The sequence below is a fragment of the Polistes fuscatus genome, unplaced genomic scaffold, assembly GCF_010416935.1.
Source record: "Polistes fuscatus isolate 324 unplaced genomic scaffold, CU_Pfus_HIC Scaffold1, whole genome shotgun sequence".
Lineage (NCBI taxonomy): Eukaryota > Metazoa > Arthropoda > Insecta > Hymenoptera > Vespidae > Polistes > Polistes fuscatus.
This window is the reverse complement of record NW_025112997.1, coordinates 14,794,494-14,813,228: the sequence shown is the minus strand read 5'-3', so window position 1 is coordinate 14,813,228 and position 18,735 is coordinate 14,794,494. Positions and strand designations below refer to the sequence as shown.

Sequence of the window (18,735 nt, the reverse complement as noted above, 5' to 3'; positions counted from 1 at the left end):
AATATGTGTACATAAATAAATAAAATAAATATAAAATAGAATAAAGAGAAGGAAAATTGCTGCCTTGACATCTAATCGTTTCTACGCATGCGGAGCTTGAGGATGAGTGTCACTGTTATTACCAAATTTTGAGTCTACGTCAAGGAAACATTTCATTTGTTTTCAGTAGTCCTTATACACAGAAATCGAAAAACGATCGGATTAATTTAATATTTGGTTATTAAAACTCGTTTGCATTAAAGTGTTTTATGCTCCCTGTTGAGCATATTCAAATATGCGTACATCATTAAAGCAAATACTTAAAATAATATGGATTCATTTTAGAAGACATGAAAGTGTCGAGGATACTAGAAAGGTATTAACGCCAATGGGCTGTTTTCGATATCCAGAAGTATGTGTTGCCACAATTGAATATTGGTTTGAGAGATTCATGGTCGATTTTAATTATTTCTCATGGGAAGAGACATTAGAGACCATTGGGCCCGTTTTAAGTTTGCAATTTTTATTGGCATTAAGAACAAAATATCCAACTTGGACAATTGATCAATATATAGATGCTATACGATTACGCCCAAAAATCGTAAAATGGTATTTAAAAGTTGTCGATAAACTTGGTCCTGATTACGTATGGCCAAAATTTATACCAGATTAAACGGTTATTATGATGATTTTAATCTTCAGCAAAATATAAAGAAAAAAAAAATTTTTTTTGAATTTGTTACTGCAAATAAAATGTCTTCTGAAAGAAATAGTATCTCAATAGGGTACTATGCATTATAATAAATCACCTTGACTTTGTAACGGATCAATTGTTTGTAATTAAAATAAAATTATTCAACATTTTTTTGTTTATTTCTTAATAGAATATCAATAAAATACTCTTCAATAAATAAAATAAAATTGTTTAAATGATTTTTTATTAATTTGTACAGATGTGTGATCGATTTTATTATAACTTTGTGACATATGTATATATATACAATGAGTTATAAAAGTGATCACTCATTCGTATTTGTCCCCACTATAAATATTTAATAATTTATATGTACTTGTAATGCAAACTTTCAAAATTTCTATAAACAAAAACTTATTTTAGAATTATTAAACTTTGAAATTTATATGAATTTTATTGTAGAAAAATATTTCATTCTTAAAGAAGTATAATTTGACATAAATGATAAGAAAATAGGTCTTACAAGAATATTCATACCAGCACGAGATATAAAAAAATACAATTATTATTTTTGTAAGTAATACTTAACTGGTCTTTCTTTGTATTTTATAATGCTTTTAAGACGATTTGGTCATACTTTAATGAGACTTATTTCCTTATCGTTTATGTTAAATTATACTTCTCATAAAATAAAATATCCTTTAGCAATAAAATTTATATCGTTTTTTAATGTCGTGTTTGTTGATGTGAAACATATGTGGAAAAATACTATAAAGCTTAACTCAACACAACAAATCATTTCGAATCATATTCGGAAAATTAAATTGGTATATAAAAGAAATGTATTATATTTTCTTTTAATTCAAAAATATACAAAACTTTCTGATAGTTCTAATATATATACAGGGTGATAAAAAAAAGTTTCAATATTTTAAATGCTTATAATACTTGTCAAGAGGAGTAAAAAATGTCTAATTAACATTGATCTCAAAATTAACCTTTTCGATGTAAATAAACTTTTATTATTGATGACTATACTTGATATTGTAAGCAAATTTTTTGATAATATATTGAATCTACACAAAGGAATTAATTTAGAAATAAAGATGTAATTAGTATAAAGTTCAAGGTTGTCAGGATAAATTTATTATGAAAATAAGCAAAAACTATTACTAATATCAACGAAGATTATTTTACTTTTTTACAAACATAATATATAGAAATCATAAATTTTCGATATGTCTTTCTTCCACTTGAATACAATTTTTACATTTACAGATCATAGATTGACACTTTCAAATATTCATTAAACTAGTCTTTTTCTTGACAAATTCTACTATGTACATTCAATATATTGCCAAAATATTCACTTATATCAAACGTTTTTAAATAATAAAAGTAAATTTACATCGAAAGGGTCGATTTTAACACCCACATTAATTAGATATATTTTACTTCTAATAAGTATTACAAGTCCTTAAAATCAAGACTTTTTTTTATTACTACTCTTTCTCTTTCTCTCTCTTTAATATATATATTACCGGCAAAGTTTGAAATCTGACATTTTATAGAATGCCAAATGAGAAACCGGCAAAGTATGAAATATGTATATCTCCGATTCGTTTCTAATATCACGTCTCTTATTATTCTTTTAGAATAACATTCGTATTTTTGAAGAATGGACTTCATTTATATAATAACCTTATCAGGACCTTTTTTATACTTTGCCTAAAAGCATTTGTCATTCTATAGAATGCCTAGGTATTCTATACAATGCCTAGACATTTTATAGAATGCCGGCTTTTCATACATTTACCCCGGTAACATATATATATATATTTGAAATAAAATAATCAGATACAATTAAATATTAATGTAAATAATGTATAATTATTATCTCTTACTTACTAGAAGGTATAATTTATTAAATAGATTATATACATGTATTTTATAAAGTTTATTTTTTTTATTCATTAATTTTCTGATAACTTATTTTTTGAGCTATATAAACAAAGCATTTTACATAAATACATATATTTACAAGTGGCCATCGAAGATTGATATGAAGATATTATTGGCACACTGATTTAGATGTTTAATAGTTATTTACCAAGAGCTCATTTCATCAATTTTAAGATCATTTATTCATTTTTAAACATTAAACTAAATTGGCAGTATGTGTTCTACATTTAAAAGAAAATATTTCGGACTGTTGTTTTCATTTTAAAAAGAGTTTCGGAGAATAGTCCTTAATCTTTTACTGTAGCAACGTTGATGACAGATTAATCAAACAAAAACCATACATCACTACATCAATGATTAGGTTTTCATGATATAATTGTTGCCTCATGTAATAATGTATTGATTTCTGTAAAAAGATTCTATTTTTTAAGAATTGCCTTTATATCATTAAAAGTATTCATCTACCGAAAATACATATATAAAAAAACTCAATATATAATATAAATAAATACATTGGACACGTATCATCTTCCATGCTTCAAATGAAGATGCTTGTGTATTGTTTAATTATTTAATATATAAAATGTCAATGACAAGACTTACTATAAAAGCATGGTCGTTGGATTTTCCATGAAGCTTTTAAAGGCTGAAAGCCATTGTGCACCTACTGCACCATCCACCGTGCGGTGATCACAACTAGCAGTTACAGTCATAAATTGGGCAGTGGTAAATCTAGAGAATTATGAAATAAAATTTGAATTAATTTTATATTTAGAGTTGAAATCAATAAAAAATATTAATAGAAAAATGAGAACATACCCTTTATCATTTTTCGCGGGTATTAGTCTTTTTTCTGTTGCACCTATTGCAAGAATAATAGACTGAGGAGGGTTTATAATGGCAGAAAAGCTTTTAATGCCAAACATTCCCAAATTCGAAACGGTTATTGTGCCCCCTTGAAATTCTTGTGGCTGCAACTTTCCTTCCCTTGCTTTAGCAGCTAACGTTTTAACATCTTTGCTAATTTGGACAACACCTTTTGTATCTGCACTAAACACTATAGGAGTAATCAAACCAGACTCTGTGCTTACCGCTACACTTACATCTACATTAGTATACCTGTGGAACAAAATAAAAAGAACATTATTAAAACATTGATCTTAATCTTAAAAAGAAAAAGAAAGAGAAATAATAAAATCAGAAATCTTACTGTCTTATAACATCACCCATCCAAGCACTGTTACCCTCGGGTACTTTTTTACAAGCCATTGCCATTCCTTTGATAATAACATCATTAACGCTTATTTTAACTTTTTCTTTTTCTAACATCTTATTGAATTGTTCTCGCATTGCTAAAGCTTCGTCCATTTGTATATCTATCGAAAGATAATAATGAGGAATACTTTGTTTACTTTCAAGTAAACGTTTCGCTATAACTGCCCGTATATTTGATACAGGGACATCAGCACCAGTTGTACCAATTGGTTGTGCAGATATTGCTGGTCTTGCAACAGCTGAGACGCCTTCAAGATCTTTAGATGTTATAGAATTGTATAGGCCTGTTCCTTTCAAGCCCTGTAAACAAAAAATGGTTTCTTTTTTTCTACTCCATCTTAACATCTGAGAGAAAATACTAAAGATACTTTAACATAACTAATTAGTTAACAATTTAAAATTACCTCTAAACTAAGTCCTTTTTCAGCAGCAATTCTTTTAGCTAATGGACTGGCATATATCCTTTCTCCAGGTGTAATTTTTGAAGGGGTTGTATGTGGAGGTGGAGGTGCAGCTGCAGTTACAGGCGTAGATGGAGTAGGTGCAGCAGGTGCAGCTTGTGCTGGTGGTGCAACAGTTGGTGCTACCGTATCATCCTTAAAGTCCTTAAAAGCAGCAACGCTGTTTTCACTTTGAACAATGATGCATACAAGTTTGCCTATGGGAACATTTTTAGTTCCTGCAGGTACAAGTATTTTAGCTAAATAACCTTCTTCCGGTGTCTCAAATCCCATTGTTGCTTTATCAGTTTCAATTTCTGCTAATAAGTCACCCTCGTTTAATTTATCACCTGTTGTTAACAGTAGAATTATATATAACATTATTACAACATAAAAAAATGAAAGAAGTAATTTAACATATGCTTACCTTCTTTTTTTTGCCAACTAACAATAGTGCCTGTTTCCATAGTAGGAGATAGTGCAGGTAATTGTACTTTAACGTGATCAGGAAAATCTGCGTAAAACCGTGATTGCTGTTGCCATGGTATCACCGTAAAACGTAAATTATCGTGGACCTGAATCCTGAATACCAAGCAAGAAAGCAGTGATATACTCTAAAAAATGTTAAGAATCATGTGACGATATAATGTAATATGGAATATTTCAACTAATGTATCAATATGTCTGCTAACTAGTGATAAATAAAATTAATAAAATATCCATAAGTAAATACTAGTTCGTATGAGATTATACAAGTTCGATAAAAGCAATGCAAATGTATTAATTTAGAATAAAAATGTATAATACAGTATTATAAATAAAAATCATGTAGGTCTTTGTGAATTTGAATGATTGACAATTAAATAGCAGAAATGATACATTCGTAAAATCGATAAATTTATAATGATGAAAGGAAAATCGAACGAACGATTAGAATGAAAATGATAATTAAAAATAAAATCATTAAGACGTATTACCTTTGTAAATATTTTCTGTGAAGACATCTAATGATCACGCTCCTAACGGTGTTAGTACGCACACCACTTCGAAATATCGTGCGTGCCAAATCATTACGTAGTCTTGCTGTGGTACGTATCATATCTCGATCGGTTAAACAATGTTTATTCGCACTACCGAATGAAAATAATGAAAGTTTCTTAAAAAATATTTGTCTAATATTATATTTACCCAAAAATCGTTCACAAGACGATTCAGAAACTAGGTGATGCGATAAAACAGGACAAAGTGACGGATACGCTGATGCCGAATTAGAGGTCGTTCGCAAGGTCACGTGGTTTCAACCATGAAATTTGTTCACATTCAATACGGGTAGTGTCGATGACTGCGATACTTTATTTTATAAAGCTTTTACAGCGCCGTCTTTCATTCAACAATTTTTTTTTTTTAATATGTTCGTTTATGAAATGTAACAAATATTATTTTAATGAGAAATATTAAATAAGAAAAATTTAAAAGTTTTCCTTACGAACTTCTATTTGAAGTTCAATGACTAATTTTCCTTTTATTATACTCCTTATTTGAACATGTAAACATAGTTATTCATTTTAAATCAAAAATATTGATGATTTAATGAATATATAAAATAGGTTTAAGAATGAAAGAAATATAATCAAATAAACAATCTATTAAGTAGAATTATTGGACTTAATAATAAGACGATAGTATATCGATACTTACCGACTATCGATAATCACATTTCTATTCATTTTGATATTACTCCAATTTCACGTTTTACTTGAACTTATATCTTTATGGGTTAGATCACAAACAATTTAAAAATATTAAAAGATTTTTAAAGAACTATGTACATGCTATTCAATTTAAAGTGAAATTGAATCTTTAAATTATTATATACACTAGTATCAAAAGTTATTTCAATTGCTATGTCAATTTTACGAAGAGCACAGGTTTGTTTTATGTAAAATTGATTACTTTTAAATCAATAATATAACACTTCTATGTCCTTCATTCTTATTGTTATTAATTAAAGTCATAACATTTTCTTTTTAGCAATGGAGCACTTTTTCAACTATTTGGCACATATATGACGCAAAATGGCAAGATCCTTATAAAAGCGCTGAAATAATTAAGCATTATCTAATGGGTTTGCACAAGCCAATATATCATCCATTGAGTAAGTTAAATATCATAATATTTTTAACGTATATATTGATATTTATATTTCTAAATTTTCTCATTTACTAAATGATGGTCTTTCATACAGATTATTGTGGTGATCATGTGGTTGTAATAAATAGTAAAGATATAGCTCTAAGAGGAGACGAATGGAGAAAACGTGTTTATTTTCATCATAATACGTACATTGGTGGTGCTTCTTGGACTCTCGCATGGGAACTTCATAATATAAATCCAACTTTGGTAATTAATTAACAGATATAGCCAAATAAGTAATCGTGTTCAGATATTTGCCATTCACAAGTAAAACCGATGAACTCCATTTTTACAATTTTTGAAAATTTTATTATCGAAGCATTTGATCTTAATAAGTAAATTCTTATATTTAAATTAAATTTCCTTAATAATTACCTTTAACCTTTTGATTTCAATTGACACCTAATGTGAAATATTTATCCATAACAAAGGAAGCACTATTGTCACGTTTTGCTTTTGAGCATTCCGTATAGTTAAAGATTTAATATCATTAGATGAAAATAATTTTTGTGACCTTTTAATAATAAATGATAACATAGTTTATTATTAATTTACTAATTTTATCTACTTTGTGTTTTATGGAGTTAATTGATTTGCTCATATATTAATAATCTTATTAATTTTTATTTAATATTATTCTTATGTAGATAGTGTCCAAGGCGGTGTATCGTGCAATGACAGGAAATTTACAAAGACGATACACAATGCAAAGATTGCATATTTTCCCAGATGAAAATGTTCCAGAAAAAATACTTCAAAATGTTTCTAATCAAATCAAACAATTAAGACCAGTTCCAATTAGATTAGATCATATTCCCAAAGAAGAAATTGAACAATTCCCCAAATTGTTATCTTATCCCAAAAATTTCGTGCTAAAGTGATTTATTAATTGTAAATAAAATAATTATTACAATGAAATATTATTGTATGAATATTTAGATATAAATAGTAAAAATCAGTATATATGTTCTTTTATATTTAATTGATAGTATAATTGTATAGGATCTTCCAAAAATCGCCTTACTAAACTAAAAAATTAAAAATTAAACTCTGTAATTATAAAATCATAACTTGAACTGAAAAACGAAATATTTAAATTCTATTAATAAACCATTGATTTTAAGGTTCTTATTTTTCTGTAAAACGATTTTTGGAACATCCTATATAGTACGAAAAAATTTTACATGAAATAAAATTTAATTCGAAATTTCCAATAAGTACACATTTCTAAACTAGATAGAGCCACGGTGCAAATGACAATAGAGGGCAGTATACGTAAGATATCCAATCCCACAACACTGAATAAGTGATCAGTAGCAAAACCTACAAGTATTCTATCTTTGTCAATCCAATTTCTTGCAATTGTCAGATTGCTGTCATTTTACTATTATAAGTGCAATTTAACAATAAGTTATATATATATATATCATTTTTAAAAGTAAAGAATTATTTCTACTTAACAAACTTCATATAAATTATCATAATGGCGGATGCTAAATATTCTGATTTACCTGGAATTGTATGTATCTCTATAAATTTAATACTTTTTCAAAGAGTATTTCTGTAAACGTCACTAACATATATAGTTTAATTATATTTAATGTTTTTTATTAGTGTACTTTCATTTTCTTGTATTAATCTAACATATGTGGCGTTGTAAGATACATACATTATTTATAATTTATATAATATTGCAGGCATACGATCAAGTTGATGTTTATGAAACAACCGACTTACCAGAGTCAGAACAATTTGAAATTTACTCTGAGGTAAAATAATTTTATTCTCTATAAATTTATGATTTTAATATATTTTTCTACCATTAAAATAAATTTATTTTATGTATCCAGGATGAATCAGATTCAATAGAAAAGTTGCATATAAATGCTAGAGAAGCTTTTAGTAAATTTAAAACCAAAACAGTTGGAGACACCAAAGTTGACTTTTCAGATTCTATTTCACGCAAATCAAGAACCGGTTACAAGTTGGTATTAATGAAATATTTTTGTATTTAGAGTATCGTATGAATGCATTATATAATTAAATATTAAATTTTCTATTTTGATTGAATTTAGGTTTAGAGATTACGAGCTTTTGGGTGAAGACGAAAAAGAAACTCCAATTCAGAAATATCAACGCTTGCAATGCGAAGTGAGAGAATTATATGAAGAAATAAATGCACTGAAGGTAGCACAATGCTACGAATATTTTTTTGTTTTTTGTATTCAATAGTTTCATAACATGAGAGTGTATTTATTTGATTGTTTAGGAAAATGCGAAAGAAGAAAACGAGGAAGTTAAATCTGCTATAGATATAATTTCTCAAGTGGAACAATTAGGAAAAGAAATAAATGATCTAAAATTAGAGGAATCTCTTGGTTCCGGACTTATGGAGTTATTTTCAGATCCTCAAGGAGCTAGATTGAAGTATATTTTACTTTATATTCTTAATACATTTGGGACCAGTAAAACGTTCAGCTGAATACTACATAGAATAAATTGAAAAATGAAACGTATCACAAAATGAAGAAATAATATTATATATGCAATTTACAAATTTTAATAAAAAAATATAATTAAAATAATATTTAACGATCAAACGAAATTGAAGAAACAAAAATTAACAATTTAAATTTATTAATAGTATAAGAATTTGAAAACTTTGAAAAAAGGACTACATTGCCAGTCTCGAATGCGTTAATAAGAGATTATGGTGCACTTTTCATATAATTGATTATTTTTTAGGCAACTGATATCACAGATAGAAGTATTTAGAAATACTGGCATTTCTAAATCAGAAACGGAAGTAAAATCAGAAATAAGTGAAACCAAAGAAACACCTCCTTCCGGTGTCTTGGAATACAAAATGATGTATCTACCAGAAAAAGCTAAAATGCAAGAGATTGCGAGAATTGTGCAATTGGAACAAAGATTATGTTGTCTTGAAAATATCATTGGTACATCTAACGAAAATTTTTCCGTTTTCTCTCGGGTAATAGATTTTAATATAACATAACTCTGCATTTTTTGATTAATCGTAAAAATCATAATTTTTGAACAAACATCTTTTATTTTGTAGAATTTGAAATGTCAAGGTATCATGGATGCAGTACAACAACTAAGCGCAAAAGCTGCACTTTTAGATACGACTCAGTTGGATGCTATTGAAAGTAGATTATCTGCTTTAATTTACAGGATTGATACCATCGCTCAAAAGAAATTTGCTCTAATTCCTGATTCAGAATTAAAACAGAAGGTTTTTCTTTCTTTTTATAAATTATTACTTAATTATAATAAGAAAATAGATGGAATTAAAATAATTACTTATTTTTTTGTTATATATAATAGATCGAAGAAATGTATAAAATAGTAAAAAAGACGGAAAGTATGTCAGATATCTTACCTCTAACTATTAATCGAATGACATCTTTGAGCACTATACACGAAGAAGGTGAGTTCTAATTTTTTTATATAGAATGGAATATAAATACATAATATTTATTCAATTAGTATCAAATGGAAGGTAATATATGTTACTATGTATCGTTATTGTTATGATTATATTCCTTGTTAATAGCTGCAAACTACAGTAAGGCAATGAAACAATTCGAAGAGCTGCAGAAACAAAATACTCAATTTATGGATAGCAATAAATGTTTACTCGCTGGTGTACAAGAAAGCTTTGCATCTAATTTAGAAGTTATTAAAAATAATATTACGTCACTTTCCGAACGTGTTGCAAAACTTGATAAGTAATCGATATAGCAGCTAATTAATCATTTTATTGAAATTATATAAATATATAAATATATATATATAATAACATTTTTATATTTATTTATTAAAACTCAATAAGATAGTAAAAATTGTCAATATTATGTATTAATGTAAAATAAATTATATTCCTTAAATTAATCGTTCAAGTTATGTTAACTATGAAAAATAATTTTCTTTCTAGTATTTCGATTAATATTTTAATGAGGAATATTAAAGTTGATAAAAAGTAAACACATCATATGTTTTCAGTGTAATTATTTATTTGAAAAGATTAAAATCTTAATTTTTGGAAGAACCACTTATTTTTGCCAGACTTGTACCTGTAAACAAAAATTCATGAGTTATTAGCTGTATTAAAATGTTATTAGGGTGTTTTTTTTATCATATGAAGTTCAACATTATGAACAATATTTTAATATTAAAATAATTACATAATTTTTATTAAATGTCTTATAATAAAATTAATAAATATAAATTTAGGTACCTTTCTTCAAATTTAACACGAATTTGGAATCGTGCTTTTTTTCGTTTCATCGGGTCTTTAAGATCTTTTGGAGCTACTTTTTCTAATTGTAGTTCAGGTACCGTATACCTTGTTGGCATTAAATGATTGTAATTTAAAACCTATAACAATAACAATAACAATATTAATAACAATAATAATAATAATAATAATAATAATAATAATAATAATAATAATAATAATAATAATATAATTAAGAAATATAGAACAATAAATAAAACATTGAACATCTTATATTCAACTTACTTTAACAAAAGGCTTTATCTTGGAACGCTTATGTAATTTTCCTTTACCCATTCGTTTATGTACTTTTCGTGGGTATCTATCAATACCAGCAACCATAGCATGACCATATTGTTTATCCGTAGTACCATCATCAAAGGTACGCATAACAATAGCTTTTCTTCCTGCGTACCGGCCACTAAGGACCAGCACGACTTTACCACTTTTCATAATCTTCACCATACTAAATGATGGTCTGCAACAAAAATATTCTTATTAATATAATTCATTACTTATAAGATACATTACAAAAATGTTTCACATTTAATTTTGAGGTTATATTTTAATTAATATTATTATTTCTAAACACATAAGACAAGATATTTTAATATTAAACAATATTAACTTATATATTAACAATAATGTTAAACATTGTTAAATTCATAAAAATAAAAACCTTCATTTTTTTTAATATAACGATTTAAAGAAAAATTTAAGTGATATACGTAAGAGCAATGCTTTTACAATGAAACCTGCCGATACCTTACAGAGACTGAAATAATAACCAATAAATATATCAAATTGAAGGAAAATGTTTCATTATTAAAAATAAAATCATCAATGTTGTCGTATTAATTTAGAAATAAATGATGTTTTTGGATTATATATAAGAATAATTTCTAACAAACCTTACTTTTCCAATCCTAAAAGTGGAAAATAGAAACCGCCTCCGTTGAAGTCGAGGAGAAAGAAAGATATAGATGCGTGACTCAAATTTCTAAACGTTCGGTTTACTTCTTTTTAATCTAGCTATGTTCTCATTGGTGCTTGCTCTTCACATTGCACAGACGATCGTCCAATAGGAACGAAGAATACATACCTTGAGAAGTGAAGTGACATTTATGTTATTAATATAATATATTCTGCTGAGAATTTTTTATTCGACTGTCATGTGTATCGATGTGTACAATTGTACTATTGTAGAAGTGGTTATAATATAACCTAAATTTGATTTTTTTTACAGCTGTGTTATTTACAATTATTTTTTAATAATTGCATTTAAAAGAAAGCGAGCAACTAAGAAAACACTAAAGTATATACTTAAATTATGATATTAATGATTTTAAAAACATATAAAAATAATATTTTATCTTTTGGTTATAAGTTGTATCATAACTGTATTACTAACATACACTTGCATTTCGAAATTTGTGAGAGTGTACAGGTAAAATAATAAATAATAATGAATGTATAATTAATAGTAATAAATTAAAATTTGAATATATTTAAATATTAATTAAATTTTTAGTATTCGTTTGTAGTATTTTGTATTTATATATAATTTATTTTATAGTATTTTTAGTATTTATATTTCTTTTTAAATAGTTTAATTTTGGAGTGGATTTTTAATTCCCTCATTTTTAATACCCTAAATGAGTACCGTGGAGAATTCACTTGATGATCAAGATCCTGATTATACTATTCCAATATCAACAAATAAAAATCCAGAAGAAGTTTGCGAAGAAAATGGTAAAAGTTAAATTTAAACAAAAATTCTCATACTATCAATGAATGTACTAAAATTTATATTGGAATTTTGTTTTTCGATTAGCTCGTACAACAGCAAGAAAAATAACTGAGATTATTGAGAAAGAATTTTCACAAGAAATAGATACCAAGCAAAATGAAGTCTTACAAATTCAAGAAAAATTACACAAAGCATTGAAGACATTACATTTATTACGATACGTTATCATTACTGATTTTTATAATCGTAAACAATGTCAAGCTTCTCAGACTCGAGAAACACAACAAATCCGTATCCATCCAGCGATTAAACAATTGATTGGAAAAAGTCCTAAACGGCCGCATAATGATTTTGCTGTTCCATCTACATCCACAGATCCCAGATTTTTAAATGGATATTCGCATCCTTCTCCTAAAAGAGCCGCAACAACTGAGCATAATGTTATAAAGACTGAAAATACAACAGAATCCTCTAAGGAATGTAATACAAGTATGCAGTTTAAGAGTCAAAGCATTCAAGATAATACTCCGTTACAAAAAAAGATTCCCCGTTATATACCACCAAAAAGTGGATTACCAGAACCGGCAAGTCCTTCTAGAGGTGTTAGACATAAAGTTAGAAAACGCATAGTGATTGGCAATATTTCCAAATGGATTCCACAAGATTGGAGAGAAGATCCTGCCAGTCATAAATGGACGATATATGTACAAGGTAGTAAAGAGTTTCCTAATATTGAAGATTTTGTAAGTAAAGTTAGATTTTTTTTACATCCAAGTTACAAACCGAATGACGTTGTTGAAGTATCGTCTGTTCCATTTAATCTCTCAAGAAGAGGTTGGGGTGAATTTCCGCTACGGGTACAATTACATTTTAAAAATCCAATTAACAAACCAATGGATATTATTCATAATCTCAAATTAGATCGTACATTTACTGGCCTTCAAACGTTAGGTTCTGAAACTGTAGTTGATGTATGGATTTATACGATGGATCCAAACATTTTTATACAAGCTGATAGAGAAATTTGTGATAGTTCTAAAGAAGAAAGAAATTCTTCTACTGTCAATGAAGAGCACAAATTTGATTCTATGATCATTGAAACACCACAAAAGTCAAGTACTTCGATTGATTCTGATACAATTACTGTGAAATCTGAAACAAATAATTTAGAAGTTCCTAATATAGATAAGTTATATGATATAAAATCACAAAGACAATTAGATGTCATTAAATCAGAGCCTATCGATGAGGTTCCACAAGCAATGTCATTTATGACAAATGATAATACACTTACATCTAAATGTAATAGTAACACAAAAGAATTAGAAAATATGAGATTTTATGTTACTCACGATCATGATTATTTAAATAATTCTATTTCTAATGAAACTAACTTATTTGTAGAAAATAATATAACTATAAAACATTCACCCGATAATAGCCCGATTAAGAAATCCATTAATTCGACCGTAGAACTAACTGACAATAATACAAATTTGATAAAGCAATTTTCTAATAATCGGCATTGCACATTTAATGCAAATACAGAAAAATTAGTTGAAAATAATTCTAATATTAGTGATAAATGTACAAAAGTTGGATCATCGTCATTATCGATTAGAAATACCATTGAAGAAGTTATGCGAAAAGAACATTTTATAAATAGTAAAAATGAGACGAATAAAAATACTTTATGTCAGATGAACTTTAAATCTAATTTGCGTCCATTACAAATTTCAATACCTCCTTCATTTGAGCCAACTGCAGGAAAGCATATGTTAATTTTACAAAATAATAAACGTACTTCAACAGAGGCAAATAATACATGCACTTCTAAAGTAGATACTGCCAAATGTGCTAAAAATTATAATAAAATTAATACAAACAATTGCTTAAGTTATGGTAATTCAAAGACGAGTATACTTATTCCTAGAGGTACTAGTCTGTTAAAAAAACAAGTTAAACAAACGGGAAAAACAACTACGAATAATAAAAATGATAATAAATATGCAGTTTTGGAGATTAAACCATCGAACAGTCTCTTGTTAAATTTAAATTCCAATGTACCAGCATTGAAAATAGCAGATAACGCTTCTTACAATATGACAAATTTGTATAACAAAGACTCTTCACATTTAGAAACATCATCGTTACAAAAAGATCAAACATTTACAAAACCAATTAATCATAATGGTAAAATAGGAAAATCGAGAATCATTTTGGGTAAAGATAAATGGAGACTTCACAGTAAAGAAGATCTATACAAAAAAGATCTTAAAACAATAGAAACTGCAAAAATTACAGATGTAGAAGGTTTATTACGATTTATCATACGTAGGATACCTATTGTTACTCCACATGCATCTGATCCAGATTACAAACGATTACATCCTTATGCTTGTACCACGGAGAAAGAATATTTTCATCATAACGTAGGTAAACGTGCAGCTTATGAATGGTGGCGAGCAAAAACAGTAAGATCATTTTTACGTAAAAAGCTTACTGCGGAAGATAAATTATGGTCAGTGAAAGAGATAATACTTTGGGCAAGGTTGTATGGATACACACCAACGCGTTCTTGTTTTGGCATAGACGCAATAATAACAACAAGTGGAGCAAAAAGATTACCATGTACAGAGATTCCTCCAACAACATCAACATGTACGGAACCAATAGCATTTCAAAAGTGGCTTCAAACGTCTTATGATGCATCAAAGAATTTAACAACAGATAATGATGATTCTCAAGAAGAAGACGTTGACATTCTAACTTGTCAGAATCCTGAAAATAATAAAACAACGCAACAAAATAAAATTAAATTTGGATGTAGTAACGAAGTAGCAAAATCTAATACTATATCCCTCACTTTAGAAGAAGAATTATTACCGTTGCATAATTTTGTTTGTGAAACAACTAGAAGTATTGGAATTACATTAAAACCAGAGGAAATTGTTCCTAATGTGCTCCATTGCAGCGCGAGTCGTGTTATGATACGAGTAAGATTAATTGCTATAAATATAATATATAATAAAGTTCTAATTTCAATTTTAAATATATAATATAAAATAAATATTCATTATATATCTTTAGGCCATGGAATGTTTCGTGGAGGATCTTGTCAGAGCGTCTTTAATGAAAGCTTGGGAAAAGAGTAATGGCAAAGAGTAAGAATATTTTATAATTATTACTGCTATCTAACTTATTATAATAACTAACTACAAGAAAATCAGTGATATCTAATCATAATAAATTAATTTTATATATAGATGTCCACAAACTTTGTCGCTGGATGACGTGCGTTCTGCTTTGATGAGTCGAGAGGAGTTTGATATTTTTACAAATGAGGGTTTGGGTTCGCGGTATCCACTTAATACAGAGGATTAGTTAATATTGCTATCTGTTCTAAATATACACTTTTTTGCACAAAAGGTGTAAAAAAAAAGAATAAGAATGTTTATATTTTGAACACGACCAACAATAGCACAGATGGATATTAAGTAATATTTACAGTATTACGAGTACTAATACTTGTATTGTGTTACAAGAGTACAGAGATTTTTTTTAGGAAAAAGGGAAAAAATATGTATACCCATTAGAAATAATTTAATATTTAAGCATTTTGAAATGATGCATCTCTGTATCACTTTTTTGTCACGTACAGATAAAATAATTGTATTGATTAATAATTGTAAACACTCACACAGGACTTCCACAGTTAAATTATTTATCACAGTTAAATATTTTATCACAGTTAAATTATCAATCGAATTTTTATATGACAGACTTGTAGAAAAGATTACGAAATTGGAACATTCTAGCATTTAATTTTGTTATTTTCATTTTTTTACATGAATTTTTTACTTAAATGATAAATAGAACAGAGTTATGTAAATATTATCTATAACTACATAAATTTCTATGTATACACACACATATATATATTATTTTATTATTTTATTTTGTTTTTTTCTACTGAACAATGACTAAGTAGTCAGTGAAAGCTTGTTACTAGATACAACATTTTTAAAACGGGATGAATCATGCAACTGGACTTGCATTCAAATAAGTCTGCTTTTATCGTCATTGTCGAGAGTCTAAGGGAATAAAATTTGAAATTAAGAAAAATGGCATTCTTTTTTATTTCGATTCATAATAATAATTTTTTGTCATTTCGAAAATTTTCATGAAGTGTGTTTTATTTTAATATTCCATTTTTAATTCATTCTTCCATTACTACTATTATTATTATAAAAATGTATATAATCGCTGAGAGAGACAAGAGAATACTTTCACGTTAATATCTGGTTTATTATTTTTTTCTTCTTTTTTTACGTATATCATATCCATGTATGCACACAATTACAATATCAAAGAAAATATTAAATAGGTGATAAATTAGGCACCATTTATAATCAAGATAATTGAAGAGTAGTTATAAAGTAAGATCGTATTAACAATACTCTTATGTGAGAATATAGATCATTCTATTTTCCCACGTCCTTGATTATGTTGGTATCGCTTAATTTAATTCTTTTTATCAATTCAATAAAATGACTTTTACATTATAAACAATAGCAAAGATTCGTATTATTTTTGTTATCGTCAGAACTTTGCCAATCGAATCTTCTTCGAAAGTATATTATTTACATTTGTCATGTAAAGTGAGAGTGAGATAAAAAGACAACAAAATCATAACTTTTTAAAATACAATAATATTTTTTTAATTCGATTTCGATCAATCAACATATTCGAATATATAAATAAAAATATTATAAGTTCCGTTTAGAAAATGATTGAAATTTTTATTTGAGTCAATTCGATTTTCAATAATCGATTGTTTAAACTGTTAGGGATGAGAAATCGATCGATCATGGCCACGTGACCAGATAAACAGGGGGAATAAATGCATTCAATGTATTAATATTTATTAATTCTAAGAATAAAGAAACGTTGCCATCGTAGAAACTTAAAATACAACTAATAAACTTACGAAACATAGTTTGTGGAAATGAAGGATCTGCGCTTATGTATGAGATCGGAATCGGAAACGGAATCCGAGGTTACGCGTCCGAGATTCCGCGGGATATATAGGGTGAAGACGAACGATCTATGACGTCAGAGATAAACGCGAAGAAACGTGAAATGATCTCGTCGTATTCTGGATCTCTCCAAGTTCTTTTTTTCGAAAGAACACCTTTTTTTCTTTTTTCTTTTTTTTTTACACGGGGAGATAAGAAAAAAATTTTTCATCTTTTCGACATTACCCTAAAAATAAATAAACGCGTTAGCTCGTATATACGCCATTTTTTTTATACGAAAGATACATTCGGAGATAAATAAAGAAGCAAATAAATAACGATAAAAGTAGGCAACGTTTTTGTTTTCATCCATTCGACATATTATATATATATATATATATATATAAATTTATATATACATGTGTATACATACATTCAATATCTAACTCAATACTAACAAACATTTGTAGTACGTGATCCTCTGAAATACGAGAGATAGTGAAGAGGGAGAAAAATAGTATTCATCCCTTGGGTATTTCTTTCCTTGGTAAGAATGAAGGAAGAAAAATGAATGTAAAGTATAATATGTGAATGTATAGAGGAACGAGGGGAGTCTGAGTTCTCGCGGGCTTCACAATTTGAGGCAAGGTTTGTAGAGAGAGTAGGGTGAGGGAGAAAGTCGATTGGTCCTAGTTGGAATTGGCGCGTGCGAGGAAAGTGAGAAGGAGAGGGAAAAAGAGAGAAAAGAAAAGATGGAAAAGAGTGAGATAGGTGAATGGGAGGGTGTAGTGGGCGGGAGGGGTTCGAAGAAAGGCCAAGCGTGGTGCACAGTGATATACACACATATATCGAATGAAGGAGAGAGGAAAAATCAGTGTAGAGCATCCCCTCCACTAGGATATTTCGCGCTCGTCGTGCACCACACTGAGATCACAGTCAGTGAATGTACAACATCGTGGGTGGGTGGATGTATGTACGCGCGGTGTGAGTGATAGACTCTTGGTGGTGATATGGTGGTGGTGGTGGTGGTCGGTGGTGGTAGTAGTGGTGGTGGTTGTTGGTCGTATATATTATGTATATAGTATATCGTATGCCATCGTCGTCTCTTAGGAAATAGTTCATGT

At 28.0% G+C, this 18,735-nt stretch overlaps 5 protein-coding genes across 10 annotated transcripts; 3 read left to right on the top strand and 2 right to left on the bottom strand.

Moving 5' to 3' along the window:
* Nucleotides 1–2,619: 2,619 nt before the first annotated feature.
* On the bottom strand, nt 2,620–5,685 carry LOC122523018 (dihydrolipoyllysine-residue acetyltransferase component of pyruvate dehydrogenase complex, mitochondrial). 5 transcript variants are annotated; one of them, XM_043644537.1, is made up of 8 exons: nt 5,539–5,684; nt 5,328–5,480; nt 4,778–4,932; nt 4,315–4,700; nt 3,846–4,210; nt 3,455–3,754; nt 3,239–3,367; nt 2,620–3,041 (listed from the first exon to the last, which is right to left on the bottom strand). In XM_043644537.1, coding segments are annotated over exons 2-8 (1,458 nt in total). In that variant the 5' UTR covers nt 5,450–5,480; nt 5,539–5,684; the 3' UTR covers nt 2,620–3,040. The 5 variants fall into 5 exon arrangements, with proteins under 5 accessions (XP_043500472.1, XP_043500481.1, XP_043500497.1 ...); XM_043644546.1 differs by lacking the exon at nt 5,539–5,684 and having other exon boundaries at nt 5,328–5,532; XM_043644562.1 differs by lacking the exon at nt 5,539–5,684 and having other exon boundaries at nt 4,778–4,964; nt 5,328–5,450.
* Nucleotides 5,686–6,062: 377 nt separating this feature from the next.
* On the top strand, nt 6,063–7,461 carry LOC122523074 (39S ribosomal protein L13, mitochondrial). The gene is made up of 4 exons (XM_043644621.1): nt 6,063–6,278; nt 6,382–6,505; nt 6,596–6,750; nt 7,191–7,461. Exons 1-4 carry the CDS (start codon nt 6,255–6,257, stop codon nt 7,422–7,424), a joined length of 537 nt encoding a protein of 178 aa, XP_043500556.1. The 5' UTR covers nt 6,063–6,254; the 3' UTR covers nt 7,425–7,461.
* Nucleotides 7,462–7,807: 346 nt separating this feature from the next.
* LOC122523063 (dynactin subunit 2) lies at nt 7,808–10,454 on the top strand. Its single transcript, XM_043644609.1, has 9 exons — nt 7,808–8,062; nt 8,241–8,312; nt 8,394–8,527; nt 8,619–8,730; nt 8,813–8,970; nt 9,289–9,535; nt 9,623–9,799; nt 9,892–9,994; nt 10,121–10,454. The coding sequence occupies exons 1-9, from the start codon at nt 8,027–8,029 to the stop codon at nt 10,297–10,299; spliced, it is 1,218 nt and encodes a 405-aa protein (XP_043500544.1). The 5' UTR covers nt 7,808–8,026; the 3' UTR covers nt 10,300–10,454.
* Nucleotides 10,455–10,560: 106 nt separating this feature from the next.
* Nucleotides 10,561–11,856, bottom strand: LOC122523079 (60S ribosomal protein L27). Of its 2 annotated transcripts, none has more exons than XM_043644635.1 (4): nt 11,760–11,856; nt 11,090–11,321; nt 10,805–10,944; nt 10,561–10,640 (listed from the first exon to the last, which is right to left on the bottom strand). In XM_043644635.1, exons 2-4 carry the CDS (start codon nt 11,306–11,308, stop codon nt 10,592–10,594), a joined length of 408 nt encoding a protein of 135 aa, XP_043500570.1. In that variant the 5' UTR covers nt 11,309–11,321; nt 11,760–11,856; the 3' UTR covers nt 10,561–10,591. The 2 variants fall into 2 exon arrangements, with proteins under 2 accessions (XP_043500570.1, XP_043500576.1); XM_043644641.1 differs by having other exon boundaries at nt 11,755–11,853.
* A 154-nt stretch (nt 11,857–12,010) lies between these two features.
* LOC122523005 lies at nt 12,011–16,418 on the top strand. Its single transcript, XM_043644512.1, has 5 exons — nt 12,011–12,290; nt 12,452–12,595; nt 12,678–15,589; nt 15,684–15,757; nt 15,860–16,418. The coding sequence occupies exons 2-5, from the start codon at nt 12,499–12,501 to the stop codon at nt 15,975–15,977; spliced, it is 3,201 nt and encodes a 1,066-aa protein (XP_043500447.1). The 5' UTR covers nt 12,011–12,290; nt 12,452–12,498; the 3' UTR covers nt 15,978–16,418.
* The last annotated feature ends 2,317 nt before the right edge of the window (nt 16,419–18,735 follow it).